The 27,193-nt window shown below is 34.7% G+C and overlaps 1 protein-coding gene across 1 annotated transcript in view; it reads right to left on the bottom strand.

The window, feature by feature from the left end:
* Positions 1–27,193, bottom strand: part of hk2 (hexokinase 2) — a 48,773-nt gene that overhangs the window by 10,901 nt on the left and 10,679 nt on the right. The window contains exons 4-12 of the mRNA XM_058775445.1: positions 25,864–25,983; positions 25,681–25,776; positions 23,969–24,068; positions 19,630–19,813; positions 10,682–10,843; positions 7,441–7,674; positions 2,156–2,460; positions 1,038–1,186; positions 365–484 (exon numbers count right to left, since the gene is read on the bottom strand). Of these exons, the coding sequence (XP_058631428.1) occupies positions 365–484; positions 1,038–1,186; positions 2,156–2,460; positions 7,441–7,674; positions 10,682–10,843; positions 19,630–19,813; positions 23,969–24,068; positions 25,681–25,776; positions 25,864–25,983 (1,470 nt within the window). The remainder of the gene's footprint in view (positions 1–364; positions 485–1,037; positions 1,187–2,155; positions 2,461–7,440; positions 7,675–10,681; positions 10,844–19,629; positions 19,814–23,968; positions 24,069–25,680; positions 25,777–25,863; positions 25,984–27,193) is intronic.

Here is a 27,193-nt window from a genome sequence, read left to right as displayed (position 1 = left end):
TCTGTGCAACTCTATATTATGGGAACCCCATGTTCTTTCAGAGAGAAAACTGTTAAGAGAAACTATTACATTACATAAAGCATGTGTATGAGTCACTTGGAGCACAATTATGTTGCTTTCGCACTTATAAACTGTTGTTCTATGGAAAAAAGCAACATGAGGGAAAAGGTAGAAAAAAATTTGAAATGTAAAAAATAATTGCATTTCAATTGAACCAAAAATGTCCAAGTACCCTATTTGTGGAAGCACTTTCCATTGCTAAAAATCTCCAATAAGCTTGATTTTAACTGCATTTGAAAACAAAACAAGTCTATAGTTTGTCCTGATTGAGCTGAATAAGTAGAGATGTCTATGTTTGTCTTACCTGGTCCAGACGGGTCTGATGGCAGGGAAATGAGAAGGTGAATCCCAGAGGCAGTGATGCTCCTTTCATACCCATATACTCTAGGAAGTCAGCAATGCAGTGCACTATGTGGTCAAATAACTGCAGAGGAACACACACACACACACACACACACACACAGGTGAAGATAAAGGAGCATTAATACAAGTGCATATGTGCTTATCAAAATGAGCTTAACAACATTATCACTGAAAACCAAAAGAGTACAAGAGAACAGTTTACGCTACAAGTGCAACAAGTGTCTGGATGTGCAATTTCACCCTACAATACACCACTATGTATGCAGCTGGAAGCTGGATCGTACCGCTTGAGTGCTGTGCAGTGACCACTTCCAAATAAATTGCAAACAGGTGAGTGCACTTCATGTTCAAAAACAGGGATAGCTTTATTTAGGAGGTCACATAGTGCCTCTAGTGTGCTTATCCTGCAATCCAAGACACACAATACCATCATATATGAGAGCCACTTTCATTTCTTTTTGGCAGCTTAGTTGAGAAACCAAAAAAAAAAAAAAAAAAAAAATCACAGTTTTCCACTGCAACGTCATCGGCATGCAAATGAAAGGAATCCTCCATGCACCCAGTTCGCAACTTGAATGGGTGTTAATGAAGTGCAGTGTGATTCGAGGGCGTACCTCCTCGCCGGTGCCCTGGGTAATGTCTTGGGGGATGGTGTAGATCTTATTATGCATCTCCACGCTCCGTCTTTTCCCACTTCGAACACGCACCAGAAGCACCCTGAAGTTTGTGCCGCCCAGATCCAGTGCCAAGAAGTCGCCACGCTCTGAAGAACATTCACAATAGATTCAGAGACCGTAACAACTTTCTCTCTCTCACAGACACACACACACTCGCCAATCATCTTTCTGGACTTATGGAACGGTCTGGATATGGAGGGGTCATTGATTCGTATCTCATACCAGTGAGGGCATTACATACACTCATATATATACATATACATATACATATACATATACATATACATATACATATACATATACATATACATATACATATACATATACATATATGCACACATACAGTACATACATCCGTGCATGCACACACATACATAATATATACTCGATGTTTTGTGTGATTTGTCTCTGCCTATATGCATGAAAAACATTCTTAGAAATTGTCGTCATTCTAAGCAAGCTTGAATCAGGACATGATGCATTATGCACTGCAATTTATATTCAAACACTTTCCCTCCTGATCTTCCTTGATTTTTCTGGCAAGATAAAATTACATTTTACTTTGTATGCAATTCATCCCCATTTGTGATCTGATCTTCAAGGCTGTTACTGTTATTTTGTTCCACGAAGAAAAAACCTGGCAAAACCTGTCAATGGGTTTCAAAGATGACTGGAAAAAAAAGGATGTGTCAAACCCACCACAGACAGACAGACAGAAAGACAGACAGACAGACAGACAGACAGACAGACAGACAGACAGAAAGACAGAAAGAAAGAAAGAAAGAAAGAAAGAAAGAAAGAAAGAAAGAAAGAAAGAAAGAAAGAAAGAAAGAAAGAAAGAAAGAAAGAAAGAAAGAAAGAAAGAAGAAAGAAAGAAAGAAAGAAAGAAAGAAAGAAAGAAAGAAAGAAAGAAAGAAAGAAAGAAAGAAGCAACATGAGGGAAAAAGAAGAAAAAACACTTTTCACAGAATTTTGGGAGATTAGGGAGAATAAAGGATGATTCAATTTATTTTGTGTGAACTAAAATAAGTCAAAACTCTGTTTCTCACTCTGACCTGTTCCATCAGGTGTGCCGCGCACAAAGGTGGGCAGCATTTTGACAGCAGCCGTGGCGTGTGTTTGCTCAGCCAAGCCTCGCTTCATCTCCTCCTCCATCCTTCTCTTCACCTCCAGCAGCTGATCTCGATCGAGACGGAGGGTGTCGAGGATACGCTGGCGCTCTGCGTGCTGCTTCGCCAGTCGGTGCGCCACAGCAGTGACCATCGCTGCCCCTTTACCGCTGCCGTCCTCTGAGCGCAAGAAACGCACGTCGCAGTCTGGCACCAATAACCGCACCATCTTATTCAGTCGCCGGGCAAACCTTCGGGAAAAGCCAGAGAACAAACCAGTGTGTGGGTGAGAGAGAAAAGGGCCCAAAAGCAAAGAAAGAACAACTATGGAAAAGGAGAACGATGCACAAAATGAGAAGGAAAACATGGAGAAAATAAATTAGTTTATAATAAAATAAGAGCTTGCATGGAACATTCAAAGATCTGAGAATTAATATTCTGGGAGGTGATGCAATGTTTGCAATTGTAGTTTGGTGAGTCTTCACCTATACAAATTACATATGAATCTCTAAAAAAAAATTTAATTAATAAAAAAAAAAAAAAAAAAAATTATATATATATTTATTTATTTATTACTGTGTTAAGTCTAATAAATTATAAAACTATTTAATAAAATAAATAAAATGTAAATTTCAAATAAAATGAAATAAAATTGTTATTTCAAAAAGCGTAATAAATTATAAAATAAAATTAGTGCTGGGCAACGATTAATCACATCCAAAATAAAAGTTTTTGTTTATATAATATACGTGTGTGTATTATGTGCCTTTATTATGTATATATAAAAGACACATACAGTATATATTTAGAAAATACTTACATGCATATATTTCTAGTCATGTAATTTATATTAAATATAAATATACTTAATATATAAACAAAATTTTTCTTAAATATATACATGCATGTGTGTGTATTTATACATAAATAATAAATATACACAGTACACACACATATCTTATGTACACAAAAACTTTTATTTTGGATGCGATTAATCGCGCCCAGCACAAAATAAAATAAAGTCAGTCTTTATAAACTATACTGATTCAGCCTAGAGGACAAAAAGATTTTAACATGATTACAAGTTGATGTCCATACTGTGAAGAGTTATTTTCAGATCATATGATTCAATAACTCATTTAAATTAGTAGAAGTACATGAAACTGCAATGAAGATAAATTGCTTGGGGGTATAATTAAATTGCATGTGGCAAGAAAAACCAATCTAACTGATGATACATGGCTCATAAATTAATGTGAAAGATGAAAATGTTTCGTTTGATTAAGGAAAACCATTCATCTGCAACTCTTGGCATACAATGGAAGCACAAACTGCAGGATAATGTGACAAACTAGATTGCATCCATTGCAGTCAATGAAGTTGCTGACACTTAAGCATAACGTCTGATGTAGATATGCATGTAGGAGGTACAAACTTGACCGAGTCCTTCTTCAGTCTCTTGTTATTGTTGACTGTCTTTGAAGAAAGTTGTCAAAGTTAATCGAGTTGCCATGTTTGCTCTCCATCTGCCTTCAGCTCATGCCCCACATACGGCGTGTGAAATCACTCATATTAATGATGATTCACAATGTAACAAACTCAGAGCTTTTAAATCATACAAAAATATTTGCATCCAGATACAAGCGCCACAGAAAAGTGTCTCAACCTGAATGAAGCTGAATATTGATCTTGCTCACTCAAATGACTGGCATGAGCTGGCACTCGTTTGCAGCCAATCAACACAGGAGCATGTCAAGAGTAGTGCACTCATCTCCGAGAGCGCCATCCACACCTTCAGGAAATTTTCAGAGTGTGATCCATTTCTCCGAATGCAAGCGTTAGCACCTGGGTGAGGAAAGCTGCGAATCCAGTTGTGCTGGATTAAAATAGCACAACTAATTAAAGTTGATGCTTGCAGACAGAATTAATTTCACAAAACATAAGCCATGCAAATAAGTTCTCTGTACAACACCAAGGTACAGTTATTATTAATTAATAAGTCTCACAGCAGGGCTCAAAAACAAAATACATGCAAAATTAAATATACTAATATATTAAAAGTCAACATTTGAAGTGGATCAAAAAAATTCAAAGTTGCAAAGAAAAATGCATTTTGGTTTTAGGTTTTAGGACAACTTCGATGAAAGGTTTTGATCCACTAAAAAATGTTGACTACATTACATTATGTCAATGTTTCCCAAACTGGGGTTTGGAACTGCGGGGGATTTGTGAGTTTAAAGAAAGCTAATAATTAATTAAATTATAAAAAATATTACATTAAAATAAATCATTTTAAAATCAATCAAAATAAAACATGTACTAAAAGAAACATTTTATTCGTTTACCTGCATGTCATGTGATCATTAACCAACATCAGAGAACCATGAACATGCAAATGTGATATTATTAAAATATTTATTTTAAAATCTCAGGGGAACTTTAAGTAAATGTATTATGTGAAAGAGGATTAGAATGTATATAAAAATGTATATGTTCATTGGTAGATGATGCAATGTTGCTTCTTAAACCTGAATTGATTTCTGTAAATCCAGGTCAAATGTTGCAGATTTGAGTGTATATAAGTGGTGGGCTAGAAATGAAAATTTAAACGATGAAAAAGATGAATTAGGAAGAATCAATAATAATGTACTGCTATTGTGTAAACAATATGCAATCCATAAAAAAGTAACTGTAGTCTGAATAGGAGTATTTTTAAAATGTAATTTAATCTAATTACAAGTACTTAATTTATCTGATTATGTAATCCAGATTACATGTAACCAGTTACTACTCAGCTCTGATTATAAGTATGCATGTATGTATGTATGTGTGTGTGTGTGTGTGTGTGTGTGTGTGTGTGTATTATATATCTATATCCATATCTACATATACACACACACACACACACACAGATAGATAAACATACAGTATTTATAAATAAATATACATTTTATAACATTAATTTTTTTTTTTGTAATTTGTAACCCACTGAAAGCACCAAGTCTACCTCAGCATCAACCTTTTTTCCAGCTGGCAAGTCTAAAAGATCGACAAGCACAATTTTCAAACAAATGTCACAAAACATTTGTACATGATCAGAAAATCTAAGATATATAACCCAATATAACCAGACTCTCCTCTATCGATATTGTTGCGCAACACCCATTAGACGATCACTAGCTAATTTTTCAGCCATTTTTCAGTCATCAATTTCCATAGTCATTGAGCGAATCGATGCATGAAGCCGTGTCTCAGCAGGTGGTTGTTAAAAGCCCTAGCAATTCAACTCCCCGCTGCGTTTATGGCCTTGCCAAACTCTCTGACAACATCCAGGAAGAATCAGACTCTCGGCAGCAAGTTTACGAATCAACTGAAAAGCCGTCGTCCTCATTTGCTCTGATCTAAAATGATGCCACAGTAATTATTCTTGGCCAGTATGTAATCAAATTTTGTCAAACACTTAAATTAGTAATAAGACATAAAAGTGCAGAAAGAACGATCTGTATAAATCTCAGTTTCAAGATTAACTTCTGAAACTGCATAAAAGAACATGCAAAAAAAAAAAGAAAAACAAAAACACATTTACAGGCTGAAGTCACATCTCAAGCTGCGATCACTCAATTTTCTTGTCCATGCATTACAGGGAAATGAAGAGAAACAGCAGGTTTTAGCCTGTCACCTTTTTCAGTCAGGAAGTAAGACGGAGCATGATTCAGGAAAAACAGCTGGTAAGTGTGATGAACCCTAGCAAATATGGCTGGGCGATATACCTCATGCGATATGCATGCTCATCTCGTCAGTAACCAAGGAACCGGCTTTACTAAGGAGATGCGCATGCATATCGCATGAGATATATCGCCCAGGCCTACTAGCAAAGCAGATTTATTTTGATCTTTCTCTCTCTCAATACTCTTCACATGCTTGTCTCTACAGTTTACTTGGATTTTTAACAAGTTTAACTGTTAAACAAGTGGTAAAATCTAAGTTTAGTTACAGCATTGGTGAGCAAGCTGAATTTGTGTTTCAAAAGTTTCAAAATTTTGTTTTTGTGCCTCAGGGCTCAGTTCTTGGACCGCTTTTCTTCTCTGGCATCACTAGGTTCTGTCATTCAGAAACATGGCTTTTCATATCACTGCGATGCTGATGACCCTCAACTCTGCCTCTCATTCAATCCTGATGATCCGACGATAGCTGCTCGAATCTCAGCTTGTCTAACAGACATTTCTTGCTGGATGAAGGACCATCACCTTCAACTCAACCTAGCTAAGACAGAACTGATTTTGGTTCCATCAAACCCATCACTTCATCACAATTTCACCATCCAGTTAGGCTCATCAACCATAACTCCTTCAAAAACAGCCAGAAACCTTGGAGTTATGATTGATGATCAGCTGAATTTATCAGACCACATTGCTAAAACTACCCGGTCCTGCAGATTCAAGAACATCAAGAAGACCAGGCCCTTTCTTTCAAAACATGCTTCACAACTCCTTGTTCAAGCTCTTGTTCTGCCCAGGCTGGACTATTGCAATGCTTTCTTGGCAGGTCTTCCAGCCAGTTCTATCAAACCTTTACAATTCATCCAGAATGCAGCAGCAAGATTAATTTTTAATGAGCCAAAAAGATGGCACGCCTCACCTCTGTTCATCAATTTGCACTGGCTACCAATAGCTGCTCGCATAAAATGCAAGGCATTAATGTTTGCCTACAAAACCACCACTGGCTCTGCATCCCTTTACCTAAATTCATTACTTCAGACTTATGTGCTTCTAGATGCTAGAGATTTTCTCCCCACATTCAATTGTTTTACTTCAATGATAGGTTAGAATTTTGTGAATTTTTGGAGTGAAAGATCAAAAGGATAAACAATGCAGATTTTTTTTTTTACAGCCACCTTTGCTCATATTTATCAAGGGTGCCAACATTAGTGGAGGGCACTGTATATATTTATTTATTAGTTACATATAAGAGTTCAGTTTTTTTTTTTTTTTTCTCAGAATCTCTGATTTTTCTTTTAAATTAGCATTTTTATCAGGCTCTAATGAAAATAACATGGGACATTTTCGAAAACAAGGCATTCAATAACTGACTAAAAACCTTTTTTTTTCTGTGTATTCATGATGTCTCTGGGCTAAGCCCCATATATCTACTCATGAATTGTAAATGCCATTGTATATTATGGTAATCCTGTAGTGCCACAAAAGCGCACAGGTTCTGAACTCTGGACTCACTGTGGGTGGTTTTTGTAGACCGATCCGTCCACGCCGATAGTGGTACGCAGTTTCTCTGCGGCTTTGTTATCCCGGATCTGCCGCAGGACGGCTGCGAGTGAGGCGGCACAGAGGTGGGCCGCTCGTGTAGAGACGATCTGACACACTCGCTGTGTGGCCACGCAGTCCTCCGGAGACGGGTCCAGTCCAAGTTCCCTCAAAACCTGCTCCGCACTCACCAGACCTTCGCTATTCCTGCAGCAGAGAGAGAAGATTCACATCAGTATCAGCTTTAGGATATGAAACAGTTCACTATTTACATTTTTGAATGTTTCTTGGACAATTTTATTGTTTGAAAGTTTGGAGTCAGTAAAATCTTATTAAAAGACATAAAAACTTTGGATGCATTAAATTTACCAAAACTGTCAATAGAGACTGCTACATTGTCACAGCAATATCCTATTTCAAATAAATGCTGAATATTTTTTTTAATTGCGGAAAATTCAGTATCCTTCAACTATATGTTTGTATGTGAAATTCTGGAGGGGACGTCGGATAGTGTCGCGTGGTGACGTAATGACATGTGCCATTAATCGATCTATGTACTCTAACATGTAAAACTGGAACATGAAAGGATTATTCTAAAAGCAACTCGTGTAAACACCTTAATCATAATATCAAGGTAAATAATTAGATTACTGATGTCCATGTAAACGTAGTCAATAAAGACTCAGCAAAATTCTTAATGATTTCTAATTGCTGAAAATTCAGTTTTACCATTTCATAAATAAATTACATTTTAAAATATATTAAATTAGAAATTATTTATATTAATATTTCAACAATATTTCACTATGTTATTGATTTTATTGTATTTGTGATCAAATACAGTCAAAAGCTTTGAACAGTAAGATCTTTAATGTTTTTTTTAAAGAAGTCTCTTCTGCTCACCAAGGCTGCATTTATTTGAAAGTGTATATTTTTACTATTTATAACTGTTTTCTATTTGAATATTTTAAAATGTAATTTATTCCTGTGATTTCAACGCAGAATTTTTAGCATCATTACTCCAGTCACATGATCCCTCAGAAATCATTCCAATATTCTGAATTGTGAATTGTGTTTCTATATACTACTCTTGTTAAATAAAATAAAATGCTAAGACATTAAAAATGTAAAAACATTGTAATGCTGATCTCATCTGTAATAAGAAAAAAATATTTTTACTTTTTTGGATGCCAAAGTAGATATACAGAGACATGCATTGTGTTCTTGGCAAGAATAATTCAGAAAATGTGATTGTCAAGAACGTGCGTGTAAGCTGTTATTATTTCTTCAGCTTCTGATTTAATTACATTTTCATTAAAGACAATTAACAAAAAAATAGTTTTAGATTTCAATTTACACACAAATGTGCTGACTTCAAACTCCAAAGAGTCTGATATCTGAACAGGATTCATAATGTTAAATGCACAGGAAAAGTTGAACTCTCTTTCACAGCACCCATGTGCTCAGTCTGTGAAGAGACAGCAGCTCTGACATTAAGATAAGCCCATGCCAGTAATTTTGAGAAGCGTGTCATTTCTGCTGAGACCACAGGTGTTCTCCCACGGACGTCTCGACTGTTCGGTTTGCTGGAGAGAGAACTAAATATGGGGTAGTAAATTGATGAAGTGAAACAGGTCTGTGCTGACTTCCAGCTTTTGGTTGGCATGATGAGGGCTCGGTTTAATGAGGCTGAAAGGCAAACGGCTTGATCGCCATTTTAAAGCACTGAATAGTTGCACTACTAACTCAGTCTTACTGCATTCAAAAAACTGTCACAAACCTTTTTTCTGTTTTTAAAACTTCAACATTAATGCTATACTCTAACCATACACTTCAAATCAATTTTTGCACAAAATAATAATACAAAAAAGCATTTAGGTTATTAATAAATCAATTTTCATCTCAAAACTAGCAAAAAGTACCATGTTTTTAAAATGCTGCAAGTGTAATACCATGGATTTTCAGATTTGTACCACTTTAGTACCATGGTATACCAGAAAAGTCAAAGTTGACTCTTAAAGTAAGCAATTAATTAAACATGTGTAACACGTTAACACAATAACTCAATATGACAGTATATGAGACCAGTAAAGGGCACTGTTGCATTAATTTACACTACGCGTATCAGCTAAGCAAATTGGCAATTACAATAATTACAGGTAGACCTATTTTTTTTCCCTTGGAACTGAAAGCCTTAACACATTAGTTTTTGGAAAAATTATGAGAATGATCATGATTACATATTTTAGTATTTAATATTAAATAGACAGCCTAGAATATAATAACGGGTAGCATTGCAAAAAAATAAAAAAAATCATCTGATGCCATTTGTGAGAAAAGGGCAACTTTAAAGGAATAGTTCAACAATAAATGAAAATTTGCTGATATTTACTCCCCCTAAGGCCATCCAAGATTAGGATGAGTATGTTTCTTCATCAGATTTGTAGAAATGCAGCATTCCATCAGTGTCTCAGCAATGGATGCGCTGCAGTGAATGGGTGCCGTCAGAATGAGAGTCCAAACAGCTGATAAAAACATCAAAATAATCCACAAGTAATCCACATCACTCCAGTCCATCAGTTAATGCTGAAAAGCTTTTTGATTTGTAAGAAGAAAAAAAAAAATCCATCATTAAGCCATTTTAACTTTAAATCATCGCTTCTGGACAAAATTGTCCATAATATCGCTATACGTGAAAAGGTCAGCCCCCTGTTGTCCTCTCATACCAAAATCCATATTTGTTTATTTGTCTAGAACTCTTTTTGACTGGTTTTACAGAGTTTGATCTGTGCTTATTTCTCTCCTGATTCAGACAAGATGACTTCTTCACTGGAGAAAGCAATATTATGGACTCATATATCATCCGGAAGCAATGGTGTTAAAAACATCTTGATGAATTAGGTTTTTTATAAAAATGCTGCTTTTAACTTCACAAGTCATTAACTGATGGACTGGAGTGGTGTGGATTATCGTGATGTTTTTATCAGCTGTTTGAACTCTCATTCTGACGGCACCCATTCACTGCAGAGCATCCATTGCTGAGACACTGATGCAGTGCTACATTTCTCCAAATCAAATGTTCATTTTTGGGTGAATTATTCCTTTAAAAACAGGATTTAGCTATTTTATTTATTAACTTTATCAGTTTTAGTTTACTTCTGCTGCACTTTTTTTAGTATAGCAAGAAACATACAAGCACAAAAAAGGTACTGACTTATTATTTTCGATGGCAGAGACAAAGGAAGTCTGGAAGTGGCCAGTGGTGAGCAGATCTGGAGTGGTGTGTCCCTGGAACAGCAGACCATCTTTGACCATCTTCACCAGGATGAGTCTGACCAGCTCGCCCATGTACATCCCACTGATCATCTTCTCAAACCTGCACAAAAACAAAACATGCAGCACAGAGAGTCAGACTAATGAGCGCGATGAACACATGTTAGGGTGAACACACGTTACGATGAACACACGTTACGATGAACACACGTTACGATGAACACACGTTACGATGAACCCGAATGTTACGGTGAGCACATGTTACCGTTGAACATGCATGTTCAGATGAACACGCATTACGATGAACATACATTAAGATTAACACACGATTAACACACGTGAATGCACATGTTACCATAAACACACGTTACAGTGAACACGCACATTACGGTGAACGCGCACGTTACGATGAACACACGTTACGATGAACACACGTTACAGTGAGCATGCATGTTACTATTAACACACGTTACGATGAACCCGCATGTTACGGTGAGCACATGTTACCGTTGAACATGCATGTTACTGTGAACATGCATGTTCAGATGAACACGCATTACGATGAACACACATTAAGATTAACACACGTTAAGATTAACACCGTTAAGATTAACACACGTGAATGCACATGTTACCATAAACACACGTTACAGTGAACGCGCACATTACGGTGAACGCGCGCGTTACGATGAGCGCGTTACGATGAGCGCACGTTACGATGAACGCACGTTACGATGAGCATGCATGTTACTATTAACACACGTTACGATGAACCCGCATGTTACGGTGAACACACATTACCATGAACACGCATGTTACTGTGAACACGCATTACGACGAACACATATTACGATAAACACACCTCTTACAGTGAACGTGCATGTTACCATAAACACACGTTACGGTGAACGCGCATGTTACGAAGAAAACACGCAAGCATGTTACAGTGAACACGCATTTTACAATGAACATAAGTTACCATGAACACGCTTGTTACGTCGAACACATATGTTACGGTGAGCATGTTACGGTGAACGCGCATGTTACGGTGAACATGAATGTTAAGATGAACACGCATGTAACGATAAACATGCATTACAATGAACACGCATGTTATGGTGAACATGCATGTTAAAATGCATGTTGCCGTGAACCGGAGAGATCCCCAATCATCATTATTCACTTGAGTGATATACTTGTCTCCCTGAAGCATCCTGGGTTGTCTCTGTAATCAGGGGTGTAGGAAGTATTTGTGAAAAAAAGAGGTGGTATGTTCACACAAATGATGATTATTATCTGGAGACGAGTCGTTGAAAGTAATTAATACAGAGGAGACAGGAGTCACTTGCAGCAAAAATTTATCTCAGTAATGAGGCCAGCAGCAAGTGTGACAAAAATATAAATAAAAGTAGGATTTTAAATATTTAAAGGCGTCATGACATGGATTTTTATTTTTTATTTTAATATTCCATGAGGTTTCCTTATAATGTTAATAAAGTTATTTGCACACAAAAAAAAAAAATTAAATATGTGGAAAAATTATGATTTCAACCCTCATTCTGGCCCTCTCTCTAAAATGGCCTGTTTTAAGGGACGAGTCCTTTAAGGCTCGTCAGGACTCAGCCACTGTTAGGATTGGCTAACGTCATTGCCTAGGAAACAGTATCAATGCCCCCTCGCTATTGCATGTGCATGTTTTGAAACATGATCAAAATAAAACTGTCTTTTCCAGACAAAGCAATATGAAATCAGTTACTTACTGTTTGTGATGCAGCTGCAGTACGATTGAATAAATAAATGCTTTGTTTATAACGAGGAGGACGTTGTAAGCTCTGAAACTTGCAGGATGTTTTAATGGTCAAAAGATCAAGGCAAATTTGATTCATCATGTCATGACCCCTTTAAAACAAGCAATGAACATTTCATCATTGCTTGATCAACATAGAAAAGAAAAAGGATTTAATTCATTTCAAATAATTATATGTTGAGCAGAAAAGGGAGACAAAATTTAATTAACCATTTTATCATTTTAGACCAAACAAACATCTTTCTGTGAAATCTTTTAAAGATTTTATCTTATCTTTCTTTAAAATTAAATGCCACTTAGTTTGATATCTTGTTATTTGATTTGTAAGTGTCCAGATGCTTAACAGGGCTGTTGTTTTACTAAAAACAGATAAACATGTAACATGGAAAACTCTTCAGCAATATCACAAAATATTAAAGGAATTAAATCATTATTTTAATTTGAGAGATGGTGGCTTAAAAGTGGGTATTTTCTAGTTCATTGTGGGTAATTGTAACAATTAATTCTGAACTTTCTATTCATAATAGAATTTTGAAATAATGGTATCATGGTTTCCACAAAAATATTATGCAACTCAAAAAATGTCAACATTGATAGTAAGAAATCACTATATTAAAATGATTTCTAAAGGATAATTTGACGGTGAAGACTGGAAAATTCAGCTTTGCCATCACTGAAATAAATGAAAATTTTAAATTATAATAATATTAAATAAAGGAAAAAAAAATAAAAATCCTTACCAACCCCAAACTTTTAAATTGTATTATGAAAAAAAGATATTTGTACAAGTGCGTTTACATGCACCCTCTTAATGCGATTATGATGAGATTGTCGTCAATATTGCGATTAATCTTTACCTCATGTAAATGCAATACTTCGATCTAAATAATGCGATTAAACTCATAATCGCAGCAAGCATAATCGTATTAACATAGGTGGCGTACGCCGATTTTAATCGAAATATACAGGCATGTAACACCTTAATCGCAGTATTGCCGCTCTGACCAAAGTGCGCATGCGCTTGTGACATATAGCCTATGAATAACGTGACACGCACCTGTAATAATACGGAGATTAGAAACGATAGCGGGGAAGAAAGCATCGCATTTCTGGGGGAAAACACAACTTGCTGCCACCAGCCTGCCTGTTCATTCTAATGTAAAAATGGGGACATTCTAAAATGCTTAACGTGAAAAACGCTTAACGTGGCTTAACATACCTTAACAACGACCAGGGAAACCCAAATTTCACTTGTAATAAACACTTTCTGCTGTCAAAAGAACAAGCTCTTATTCAGCGTCTAAAGTGAATAATTTAATGTTAAGCGTTCTCCACCATAGAAGTCCATTATAAGGAAACAGCTTAACGTGATATTATTCACATTATACGATGAATAAGGGCTCTTTTTTGACAGCAGAAAGTGTTTATTATAAGTACAATTTGACAAGTTTTTTAAAGGTACGTTAGGTTAAGCTGTTTCCTTATAATAGACTTCTATGGTGGAGAACGCTTCCCAGATAGCACACGTACCTCTGCAAAATGTCTGTTAAAGATCTCTTGATCTGGAAAGCATCTGTTGTCTACAAACGTCTGACAGATGTCTTTCAGATGTCAGTTTTACCTACATTCTAAATCATAAACATCTTAAAGACATCTAATAGACGTCTATTTGGCATCTAAAAGGAAACGTCCTATAGAAATATTGCAGACGAGCAAACACCCTGTCTTGCAGATGCAAATGCAGACATCAAATAGATATCTCCGAGATGTACGTGTGCTATCAGGGTTAACATGAAGTTATTCACTTTAGACGCTGAATAAGAGCTCGTTCTTTTGACAGCAGAAAGTGTTTATTACAAGTAAAATTTGAGAGAAATTTGGTTTTCCCCGGTCGTTGTTAAGGTACGTTAAGTCACGTTAAGCTGTTTCCTTATAATGGACTTCTGGGGAGAAAACGCTTAACGTGAAATTATTCACTTTATCTGTGGAATAAGGGCTCGTTCTTTTGACAGTAGTTAGTGTTTATTACAAGTAAGGTTTGACAGAAATTTGGGTTTCCCTGGTCGATGTTTAGGTACGTTAAACCACGTTAAGTGTTTTTCACGTTAAGCGTTTTAGAATGTCCCCATTTTTACATTAGAATGAACAGGCAGGCTACATGAAGATGAAGAAGGGGCTAGGGTTTTTCCTGTAAATAATATTCTTCTAAAGGACAAAAGATTTATTGCATTTTTCCTTTTTATCACTTTGAGGGCTATAAGAAATAAACTCATTATAAAATGCACAAAACGTTGGTTTCACTTTTAAGTAGGCCATTTAGATTTATGTAGGCCTATATAAAAAATTTCCCAGCAGAAGTATGTTTGTTAACAAGTCATTCTTTGTTAATTATTGTGTGTTCTGTGTGTGACTTATAGACCATAATAATATCAGCGTGATCTTGCATTATTACCTTATCACTTCTCGCGTGCGTTTGGCTGTAGTTTGCGGATCAGACAGAGCTGTCGGCGATTCTTCCTATTGTAAAGTCATGCAGTGAACACTATATCGATATGAACACTATTAAAAAAGCTTCATAAAAATTGCCAAGAATGCCCACAACAGATGTTTGTACAAGCTTATGAAAAATGAATTTGCCAAGTCATGAGCTCCTCCTATAAAACTATATAAAATATATTTATTTATTTTTTTTAGGAGGGGTGAATTAATGTTCACCTTTTATTTATATGTATCCTTCATACAAACAAGAAATGTGAAATCACTGTCAAATAAACATCTCAGACTACTCAGACAACTTCAAACTATAGGCTATACACTACCAGTCAAAAGTTTTTGAACAGTAAGATTTTTGTTTTTTTAAAGAATTTTCTTCTGCTCACCAAGCCTTCATGAATTTGATCCAAAATACAGCAAAAACAGTAACATTTTGAAATATTTACCATTTAAAATAACTTTTTTCTACTTGAAAATATTTTAAAATGCAAGTTATTCCTGTAGTTTTTAGCATCATTCTCCGGTCACATGATCCTTCAGAAATCATTATAATATTCTGATTTGCTGCTCAAAAAACATTTATTATTATGTTGAAAACAGCGGTGTAGAATTTTGTCAGGTTTCTTTGATGAATAGAAAGCTCAGACGAACAGCATTTATCTGAAATAGAAATCAATTGAAAGCATCCTTGCTAAATAAAAGTATAAATTTCTATAATCCCCTATAAATAGAACTAGCGGTTTCCCCAGTGATGGCTGTAATCTAAGCAGCTCGGCTCATGAACGTTACTTTATCAGATAAAATGAAAATGCCATCAAAACTATTCTGAAGACAGTATGTTCCCTTCAGAGATACATTCATATAAATCACCCGCGCCGCGTTTTGATTTTGAAACGTGCAGTGCTCATGTTTATTCAACGAAGTCAAATGCCACAAATAAATCAAAGCATGGGAAACACACTGGTAATGTATATTGAAATATCGGAAATGTTTAAAAATCATATCACCGTTATTGAAAAAAATATATATCGCGATACGTATTGAATTTATTGTCCAGCCCTAAATACAACCATACAAAAGTGTTTTGCATTAGACGTAAATAAATTAAAACAGCGGCCAGTAACAATTCTTAGGGAATAATAAGAATATTGGAAATCGCATGTAAACGGGAGTAAGAGCTTTGCTCTTGACATATAAACATCATAATGCGATTAAGTCCTTACTCTGATTATTGGAAATGATCGCATTATTTGTGCGCATGTAAACATAGTCAATGATGTAGAAAAAGGTAACACTTTATTTTAAGGTGTCCTTGTTACAGTGTAATTATACATTTAAGTACTGAGTAATATTAACTACACGTACTTACTATGATTAGGGTTTGGTTTAGGGTTACTTGCACGTAATTAATCATAATTAATTGTTATTAAAATAGTAAGTACATGTAATGTGTTAAAACACCCTAAAATAAAGTGTTACCAAAAGGAGATAAAAACCTTGACCATGCTCCAATATATACTGCTATGAATAAACTGAAAAAAGTACAGTAAGTAATTGACGAGCTCACATTATGCTTTACTGTACAACACTAATGAAAACCACTTCTAACTCTTTCCAAATTGCTTTAGAGTTCTTATTTATGGGAAGAGAAAAAATGTTTGCAGAACTCGATCTAGTCATAGTCTAAACATTCATCGTCTCAGGGAGCAGATTATGCGAGAGAACAATAACATTGACTCGCAATTGTAAAGAAACAGCGTATCCCCATTGATCTTCTGAAACCGGGATCTCTGGGGAAAGCATGCAGGAGGTTTCAGAGCTACTGAATTATTGGTTTGTGCATGTGCAAATCCAATAAGGCAATCAATTGCCATACTCCACCACTGAGGACATTTAGAGAGCTCAGCAACAAGCACTCGAGGTATCATGGGATTTGATTACAGTTCTGTACTTTCTGAGCTTTCAAAGTGCTGCCTGTGGAGTCACAATGACTATGGTCAGGAGCTGCAGCTTTAAAACCCTCGAGATCCCTGAGTTCAGGCTAATGCACAGTTAATGATGGCGTAAGAGTTGATGTAATGACTCTTTCTTGCAACTATAGCAGGAACATATGCTCCGCCTAACATTGTTCACACTTGCCTTCAAGGAACGAACGTGTACGCATGAATGACTGTGACGAGGAGTCACCATGGTGACAACCTCGTTAGCTGCCTAGTAGTAGAACCGGATCACTCAGCTGCCCTCTGGGGAAAAGGCCTTCAATGGCTTTTTGTGTCAACAAAAGAATGTGGGGAGCCCAGGCTACCAAAAATAAATAAATAAAAAATTACACTACTTAAAGTGCTCTATTTTCACGCACTAATTTTGTACTTAATATATTAAAAAAAAATAATAATAATAAATTATTATATACATATACATACATATATATATATATACATATATATAAAATATATCTTTTTTTTTTTTTTTTTTTTTCCTTAGGCATGTTTATAAAATCTACTATATATATATATATATATATAATATATCATTTTTATTTTATTTTATTTTTCTTAGGCATGTTTATAAAATCTACTATATATATATAATATATCATTTTTTATTTTATTTTATTTTTTCTTAGGCATGTTTATAAAATCTACTTAACATGTCCTAATTGAACTATTGCCTAATCCTGGCTTAACCTAAACCCTGTCTGTGAAACCAGGCCCTAGTGTGCTATTTTGGGACACTTTGAATATGAACTAAAATGCGCTTTTAACATACTATCTCTTCATTTAAAACTGCATTTACTTACCAACTGTAGTACACTTGAACCCATCTTTTATACACTGGTACACTCAAGTGGAAAGTAAATACATTTTTTAAATACAGAGATATGTTAAAAGCACATTTTAGTTCTTATTCATGGTGTCCCAAAACAGCACAGTTGAGTACACTTAGATGATCTAAAGTGTAAGTAATGTTCCCTCCTGGTGGAATGACCTGCCCAACTCAATCTTTAAGAATCAGCTAAAAACACATCTCTTCCATCTTTATTTAATAATAACTCTAACTCTAGCACTCTCTATTCTAATTATATTATTTAAAAAAAACTTGCCTCTTTTAGACCTGCACTCTATTCATTTACTAACAGCTTATTTTCTTTAAAAAAAAAAGCTTTTTTTTTTGTTTTTGTATTCTACCCGTTTTCTTTTTACTTATTATACATTTAACAAAAAGCAAAAAAAAGTCCTCTAACACTAGCTTTTCTATTAGAACTGTTTTCTTTTTATTTATTATAGAATTTAAAAAAAAAAAAAAAAACCTTGCTACGTGTACTATTGTCCTCATTTGTAAATCGCTTTGGATAAAAGCATCTGCTAACTGACTAAATGACTAAATGTAATGTAAGTACTAAAGAATCATTTTTAGTATATTAAGTACAAAACTAGAGAGTAAAGTTCGTAAACAAACTTTAAAGCTGCAGTCCGTAACTTTTTTGTGTTCAAAATTTACAAAATGTATCCACCTTTTTCTTCAATGCTGAAGTAAGCCTATGGGAGAGACGTCCGGGTCATTAGTTGCTATAAATAACGAGAAGAATAACAACGTGCAGTAAATGGTAAAACTGTTTGCACTACAAACCAGTGAGCTCATAATTAAGACAATACATTAAAGTAATATAGCAAGACACACCAATTTTCAATATCAAGCAGCAAAACAAATTGTTTTGTACTGCTATAAATAGCTGGACGCGGATGAGACCGGAAGCTAGACCCATAGAATTTACAAATGGCCGCATTTTTACAGCAAGAAAAAGGTGGATATAATAAGCGAGTACACCATGAATACATTTTCCAAAATGTGTTTTTGGCTTGTCCTGAATCACTACCGTGCACCTATAATAAGAGTTTGAAAAAAGCCTGGCCACAACGTTTTAAAAGCTTGAAGTTTGAAGGTTTTCAGTTTGAAGTAGTTTGAAATGCTTAAAATAGCTTTAAAGATTAAAGTTTGAATGTTTTGAAGGCAATACAGTCTATCAGAAGAACAGACATAGAAAAACAGATTGCTAGAGTACCTGGAGTGGCTTCTAGGGTGGTTGCTAGGGTACTCAAGGCGGTTGCTAGGGTGTTTCTAGGGTACCTGTGGTGGTTGCTAAGGTAATGCTATGTGGTTGCTAGGGTGTTGCTGTGCAGTTGCTAAGGTGCCTGGGCTGGTTGCTAGGGTGCTACTATGTGGCTCCTAGGGTATTCAGTATGGTTGTTAGGGTATTGCTTTGTGGTTGCTAGGGTACTCTGGGTGGTTGCTATGCAGTTGCTAGGGTTTTCTCTGTGGTTGCTAAGGTGTTGCTATGCGGTTGCTATAGTACATGATGTGGTTGCTAGGCTAATTTGGATGGTTGCTAGGGTGCTGCTATGCAGTTGCTAGGGTACTCAGGGTGGTTGTTAGGGTATTGCTATGTGGTTGCTATGGTACCAGGGGTGGTTGTTAGGGTGTTGCTAATAACAGACCAGTTTAAGTACATTATGCAAGTATACTTTTTTTTTAACCTGGGAGTGGCTCTAACTGTCAGGTGCAGCACTGTCACACTAACTGTCACTCACAGCTGTTTTCCAGGGTTGAGGGAGCCAGCGTCGATCTCTCGGTCGAATTCGGTGCGGATGTCGTCCAGTGCACCGTCGTCACCAAACGCACCCCACTCCATGTTCACACACATGCGCCCTTCATCACCGTCCACCAGCTCCAGGTGACGCATCTCCTCCATGTAGCACGCATTGGTGCCCGTCCCTGTAAAATAAACACACCCGATTTGTTTGCATTGAAGATTCCTGGAAATTCCGCTTGAAGTTACATGTTGCTTGTAAACCCATAACTGCACCCACATTAAAAATGTTTCATGCAAATAAATGAATTAAAATGTTATAGCATGAAACTGAGTGTCACTTCAGCAGATTAGTAAAAGCTATTTTATTTTAAACTTTTATGTTAAGCTATATTTTTCTAAAAATTTGTTGTTATTAAAATAGTACATGTAATGTGTAACAAGGAAACCTTAAAATAAAGTGTTACCAAAAGTAATATGTGACCCCGGAGCACAAGCAGCAGTCATAAGCAGCACAGGTATATTTGTAGCAATAGCCAACAATACATTGTATGGGTCAAAATTATCCATTTTTCGCCTATTTTCACAATTCAACTTTTAACGCACTTTAAAATAATTGTAATTTAATATATTTTCTAAAAAATATATTTTACAAAAATATACTTGAATTGAAAGTTCTGTTTATTTTTTATAAGTATATTTATTTGCACTTTACTTAAATATATTTTATGAATATTTTTTAACTGTGTGCTGAAAATTATCATTGTAACAATGGATTGAAAGTATACTTTCAAAGTACATTATTAAATAACCTGAAGTTGTAGTATGTTTTAAGTCACATTTCTGAGTAATTTTTAAGTTTACATCTTCATGCTTGGAATTCACTTCATTACTTGGACATACATTGCTTTCAGAAAGTAATAAAACAAATAACTAAAGCAAATAAATAAAGTGAATGCATTATAAAGTGTACAGTCAAGTAAGCACTGTCTATATTGCAAGTTCACTCACTCTGCATTAATATTATATCACTGAATTATTATAACATATCATTATACATTTTATGGAGAAATAAAGCTGAAAAACAACTGGCATTGATATACGTATAAAGCTGCAGAAGTAGAATTAGTTTTTAGTCTCTTTCAATATTGTTTGGAAGTGGAATGACATACAGTTTGTCCTTAGACCTAATAATTACACATTTACATTTGAGTGATTGTGGATGGACAGCAAATACATTATGAGACACTATGTAAATGTTCAGGATATATTTAGCTAAAATATATTCAGGATATATTTGATCTCTAAAAAAAAAATAAATACTAACATAAAAATTATATTTGGAGTACTACTTGTGCACAATGCATGTTTCTTAATATTAAGCCTGAAATGTGTTTTAATGTCACAACTGACAAGGATTCTATGATTTTTAAAATAATATCGGTCTTTAAATGCAAGATATTTAAAGTGCACCTGAAGTATACTTGCAATAGTTCCACTTTAGCACAATCAAATATATTAAAGTATATATTTATTCAGACTTCAGCACTATTTCCGCACAATTAAAGCGCGTTAAGCACAAAACTTTAAGTATACCAGTTTACTACACTACTACAATTCCAATGTTTGTTCTTTTTTTAAGTACATAAATATGTAAATGTATTTGTAGTAGATTTGGCATGAAATATATTTCAAATACATTTTTGTATATTTATTTTTTCACTAGGGTATAAATAAGCCTCTTCCGCATTTATTTAGTTATTATTTTCAAGCTGTGTGTTAAACCAGTGGTTTTGACCAAACTGAGACGCTTCAAAAAAGGTTCCCACCCTTTTTAACCAATGAATTTCCACGACATCTCCATTTTACAGTAGTTCTTGATTAATGCATAAGTATTTTTCAAAGGGATTGCTGAAGATTATTTCCCATTCGTATATATAGGAGATTCATACTTCTGTATAAACGTCTCCACAAAGAGAGAAAAAAAAAAAGAGAAGAGATATCAATGTGGCTCAATGCAGGATTGAGCTTTGAGACTCCATACCGAGCAGAACCAGATTTTACATTAGCTATATACTTTTCCATAACTTTTCAACACGGTATTACAATTTCATGATTTTCGAGAGCCCTGGAAATTTCAAATATAAAAAATTCCATGACTGCGGGAATCAATACCTCCTCCTTTCCCGAGCTTTGTCCAAATTCATTTTCTGTTTTGATGTAGCATTAAGAAATCTGATATATAGGCTTGTGCTACCATATAAAATATGCTCGTGGGGGCTCTGATATCTCTACAATGCAATGTCGAATTTATGTTTACTCCATCTCTGCAGCAGCCAACGCACACGAGCAACAAAAGAAAGGAGATCGTTCAGTTCCATTATATATGAATCGTTATGCCTGTAAACATGCTAAATCTGTCCTGCAATGACAAAGGCATGATGCATGTTGAGGCCAGAGGGCTTTTGAAAGATTAGGATCACTTTTGCAAAGAAGCTACATGAAGCGACACGAGGAAGAGCAAATAGTGACAAAATGTTATTTTTGGAGTTAAATTTCCTTTGCCGGTATTTTACAAGATAACACGTCTACAATCTGTGCTTTGCATATGAACTATACTTTAAACAAACATCATATGATAGTCTCTAGACATCAGAGTAACTGAAATGTCTAGCCAAGTGAAGTGCTACAAATCCATCACCACGTCCCGTGATAAGAAGGACTGTTATCGACCGTCTTTGCTTTGCGTATTTGAACTCCTACTAAAGCTGATAACAAACTGGGAAGTTCAAGAAAATGCCAAAGGTATGATGCATGCTGGGTGGGTCTGTTCTGAAGCTAAGCTTGCTGATGCATCGTGCCTTTTGCTCTATTACTCTTACAAAGCCAGTTCATCTTCTGTGATTGTGAAACATTAGTTCTGTGTGGGAGTCCAAAACACAAAGCTTATTTAAGGATGTAATAGTGGATGATGCAAACAGCTCGTGTAATGTCAGGAAGGAGTATTTGCATTGCTTTCTCCACAATGCATTTTTTTCTGTTAATATTCTACAATAAATGCAAATGCAAACAAAGCACCGCAGATATTCTGCAATGCAATTCTTCTTTGACACTACAGCCTGTTGGTTTTTAAGCACTGTGAGAAGCACATACTCAACAGATTACTGCAAATCCTACAATGTTGTGTTCAACATTGCACGCAGGGGAATTTATTTCATTACATCTTCACGATGTTCAATTATATTTCAGTTGTAGACTTAACAATGGTCTGGCTCAGTGGGAAATGACAAGGAAAGCCTCGGGTAAGCTTGTTTTATTAGCCCAGCTACCAGTAAAGCCTACTGTAATCTCTCAACACTGACTTATGGGTCAAAATAAACCAGCTGCCTTCAGCTAGACAGGATTTGCTTCATTTGCACGATAGTAATCATGACTTCTTGTTATGTTAAGTTCCTATTATTTACTAAATATCAATTTAATAAACATTTTACAATACACATTATACACTTAAATTGGGCATTAAAACATTTTAATATTTGTTTTTCATTCCATATAAAAGAAAATATGCAATATTTGAAATATTACTATAATTTAATATAACCGTTTTTCTATTTTTAATACATTTTAAATGTAATTTATTACATTTAATGTGATTGCAAAGCTGAATTTCAGCAGATTTTGCGCCCAAGAAATTGTTTTCTTATTATCAATGTTGAACACAGTCGCTGCATGATTTTTTGTGAAAATCATGAGAGTTTGATTCTTTAATGAACGGAAGTTTTTTTTATTATTTGTTTGAAATAGAAGCTCTAATTATTAATTTCTTTCAAAAAAAAAAAAAGCCTTCACTCCAGCTGTTTTTGCTCTGAAAAAACATATTTAAGTGGCTGTTTTTCCACTTAAATTTAGCTCTGTATTTGTCATCTAATGTGAGAGAGTGTTAAAATTATGTACAAATTAGAGACTGTAATAACTGAGGCTGTGCATGGCATATGAAGTTGTGTGAAAGGCTCGGGCACATCTGCTCTAGCCTCTATAATTACACACATTGACAAACTATTGGGGAACATGAATCAAAACAATTAGATGCGAAGCATTGCGAAGATGCCAGCAAAATCATTTTGTTAGGCCATAATAATAAGCCTGAACAGGCTATAAACTGTGCGCTCTAATATTCCCATAACCAATAACCAAAACAAATGACAGAACAAAAGGTCTATGTTTGAATAAAGCACCTTTCATTCACACTAAGCACACCTGACAATATCCCTGACACGCTGGATGATATTTCCCACTGATCTCAGCTTGCATATGAGTGCAAATGTAAGACGGTGACTCACCGACGATGAGGCCAATCTCACAGTGATGGTCATCGTAGCCGCAAGTCATCATGGTGCCGACGGTGTCATTGATCACAGCTACAATGTCAATGTCAAAGTCCTGAGGAGATCAAAAATACAATGTTGAAACTTGTTTGTTGCTTTGAAGCAAGCTGAAGCACAAAAGGTCAAACAAAGCAACGAGGCAGTGAAACTGTGTTACAGTGATCTGAATGGGTTATGCTAAAATCAAATGAACTTCAGGATTGGCTAGTTAGCATAGTCCGTAAAATAAAATAAAATAAAATAAAATTTAAATTAAAAATAAAATGTAAAAAAAAAATAATAATAATAATATATATATATATATATATATATATATATATATATATATATATATATATATATATATATATATATGAAATAAAAATAGAATAGAATAAGATAAAATAGAATAAAAACTAAATAAAATTTAAAATAAAATACAAAAAAAAAGATAAAATAGAATAGATCAAAATAGAATAAAATAAAACAATACAATAATAAAAATAAAATAAACATTTTAGCAATAATTTTAATAAATTATAGAATTTAATTATATATTTTATATATTATAAAATATATAACTCCTATTTTATTTTAATTTGTAGTCAAAAATATTATTTAAATTATTTCAATTGAATTATTGCTCTATTGAGCAGCACTTCAAACTATGCTTGTTTCTCTGGAACATCATCATATCAGTTCCCAAGGGCAGAACTCAAATCATTGAGATGAATGGAAATGCTAATGGACAGTGTTCTCCACCGTAATGTACAACCTCAAGTCCTTCAGAAATATCTTATGAAACTGACAAAACATCAATAGCATTCAGAATAATCTTGTGTGTAATAAAACTATTCATTTTGTTTTCAGGTCTTCAACATGATGGACATAAAACTTGTCTAGAATATTTGCAAAACGTGACGAGTCATAAGACATATGAACCTGTGCTTTCAGCCCTTTGACGTATAGTACTTAGAGGTTTACTTTAAATATGCACAGATAAATATTAAGGTATAGCAGAGAATAATTAAAAATGCTGAAAAAAAGAGAATCAGACAAGTGTTTTTATTTGAAAAGTTTGAGGCAATAAGATTTTTTCTTTTTTGAAACGTCTCTAATGCCCACCAAGGATGCATTTACTTGAAAAATAAATGTTTTTAACAGTAAAAACAGTAATATTGTGGAATGGTACTGCTATTTAAAATACCAGCCTCTATTTGAGTACATTTTGAAATTAAATTCATTCCGGTGATAGGAAAGCTGTATTTTCAGCATCGTTACTCCAGTCTTCAGTGTCACATGATCCTTCAGAAATTATTCTAATATGCTGATTTGCATACGAATCAATGTTGAAGACAGTTGTGCTGCTTAATATCTTTGCGAAAACTGTTACAAATTTTTTTTTTTTTTTTTTTTAAACAACTTTTATTTGAACCAGTTAAGTATTCTGAGAAAAAAAAAACATCTATCGTTTTTTTAATGCATCCTTGCTGGATGTAAGCATTTATCAATAGATTCAGTTGATAAAACCTTCATAAAAAAGGAAAGATAAGTACAATATTATTTATACATGCATACATACACACAAAGCTCAGAAGCTTTCACATATTGTAAGGACTGCATTACAAGACTATTAAAGCAACAGCATGTGGCTGTAAAAGCATGACACACCGACTCGTGACACTTACCCCTCTCTTCTTGATGGCTTTTCTCAACAGGCCAACAACATCCCTGCCCTCCACTCCACTCGCCTTAAAACCTTTGGTCCAAGACACCAGAAAACTCTGCACAGAAATAAGGGCAACCATGGAAACATGACAATCTCACAGAAGAGCTGCTAATTTTAGTGTTTGCTTCCCTTCTCATCTCACCTCATCTAGTTTGGTCTGCTGGCAAGGAAATGAAAAGGTAAAGCCAAGAGGCAGCTTCTTGTCTTTGATGCCCAATTTCTCAAGAAAATTAGCCAGGCATTCAGCGATGTGATCGAAGAGCTGGAAAAGAAGAGAAAGAAAATAGCAGGATTAATTTTAAGACTGATATACATTGCTTAACTTAGATGAAGGATTCATTACAATTAAAAGAGTCCCGTGCCAAAAAATATAAATATGGCCCCAAAAAAAAGTTTTTTTACAAGAACTGAAAATATCAAGTGCAACAAATACTCATACCAAGTATAGTTCAAATCTATTAATATATTTACTGACAGATACCTCGAGACTTACTGATATAAAAATTATAATTAAACTTTACTTGGCATATTACTTGAACTTTTCTTAATAGTTAGTCTAAAATGTGTTTTAATGAGAACTGTATGATCTTTGGAATAATATCAGACTTTAAATGCAAAATATTTAAAGTGTACCTGAAGTATCCACTTTAATAAGTATATCTTTAATTGTACTTCAGCACAATTAAAGTGCATTAAGTACAAAATGAGTTGTTCCAGTTTAGCATACTAAAAGTACAACTGCAGGACATTTTATTAAGCACATGAATATAAAAATGTATTTGTAGTATACTTAGCATGCAATAAATGTATTTCAAATACATTTAAGTATGTTTATTTTTCACTAGGGAATGTTTGATTATTTCTAAATTGCATGGCAATTGATTTGATTATTATGCAGAAGGTTTGTTGTAGCATCTCAAATTGCTTAATATTGTTTGCTAATTGAATGACACAAATGACTGCACTGTATCAGGGAAACAAGATATTCTTTATCATATTTATGTCTCGTGATGGAAACGAAACCGATCAGAGTATGAAACAATCTGTTTTATACTTCTATAGGATCTAAAGCGTTCAAGCTGTGGTCAAGCGTAGAAAAAAGAATGTGCATTAAAGCAGAAACGTGATGCACGATGTGTTCATTAGGCCTTTGTCTAAGCTGGTAAGTTTACACAGTGTTCTGTGCTGCAAGCATTCAGGATCTTACCTACAGTAATGACAATGAATTAAACCCATTAAGGAATTCTATTTCTACATCTTCTCTCTCAGATTAAACAACTGCACAGGGATCATTCAGTCAACTTTGCAATTTGCAATTAAGGAGGCACTCACTGTACACGTTTCTATTATTAAATACTCCACTGCGGTTTAAACATCACAGCAATGAAGCATGGCTTCAAAACAAAGTTATTTAAAATGCAACAAACCCATAGATACAAACAGATTGTGTGCCTTGTTATGGTTAATTCATT

The sequence above is a fragment of the Onychostoma macrolepis genome, chromosome 05 (assembly GCF_012432095.1).
Source record: "Onychostoma macrolepis isolate SWU-2019 chromosome 05, ASM1243209v1, whole genome shotgun sequence".
Classification (NCBI taxonomy): domain Eukaryota; kingdom Metazoa; phylum Chordata; class Actinopteri; order Cypriniformes; family Cyprinidae; genus Onychostoma; species Onychostoma macrolepis.
This window is presented reverse-complemented; position numbering and strand designations above follow the sequence as displayed.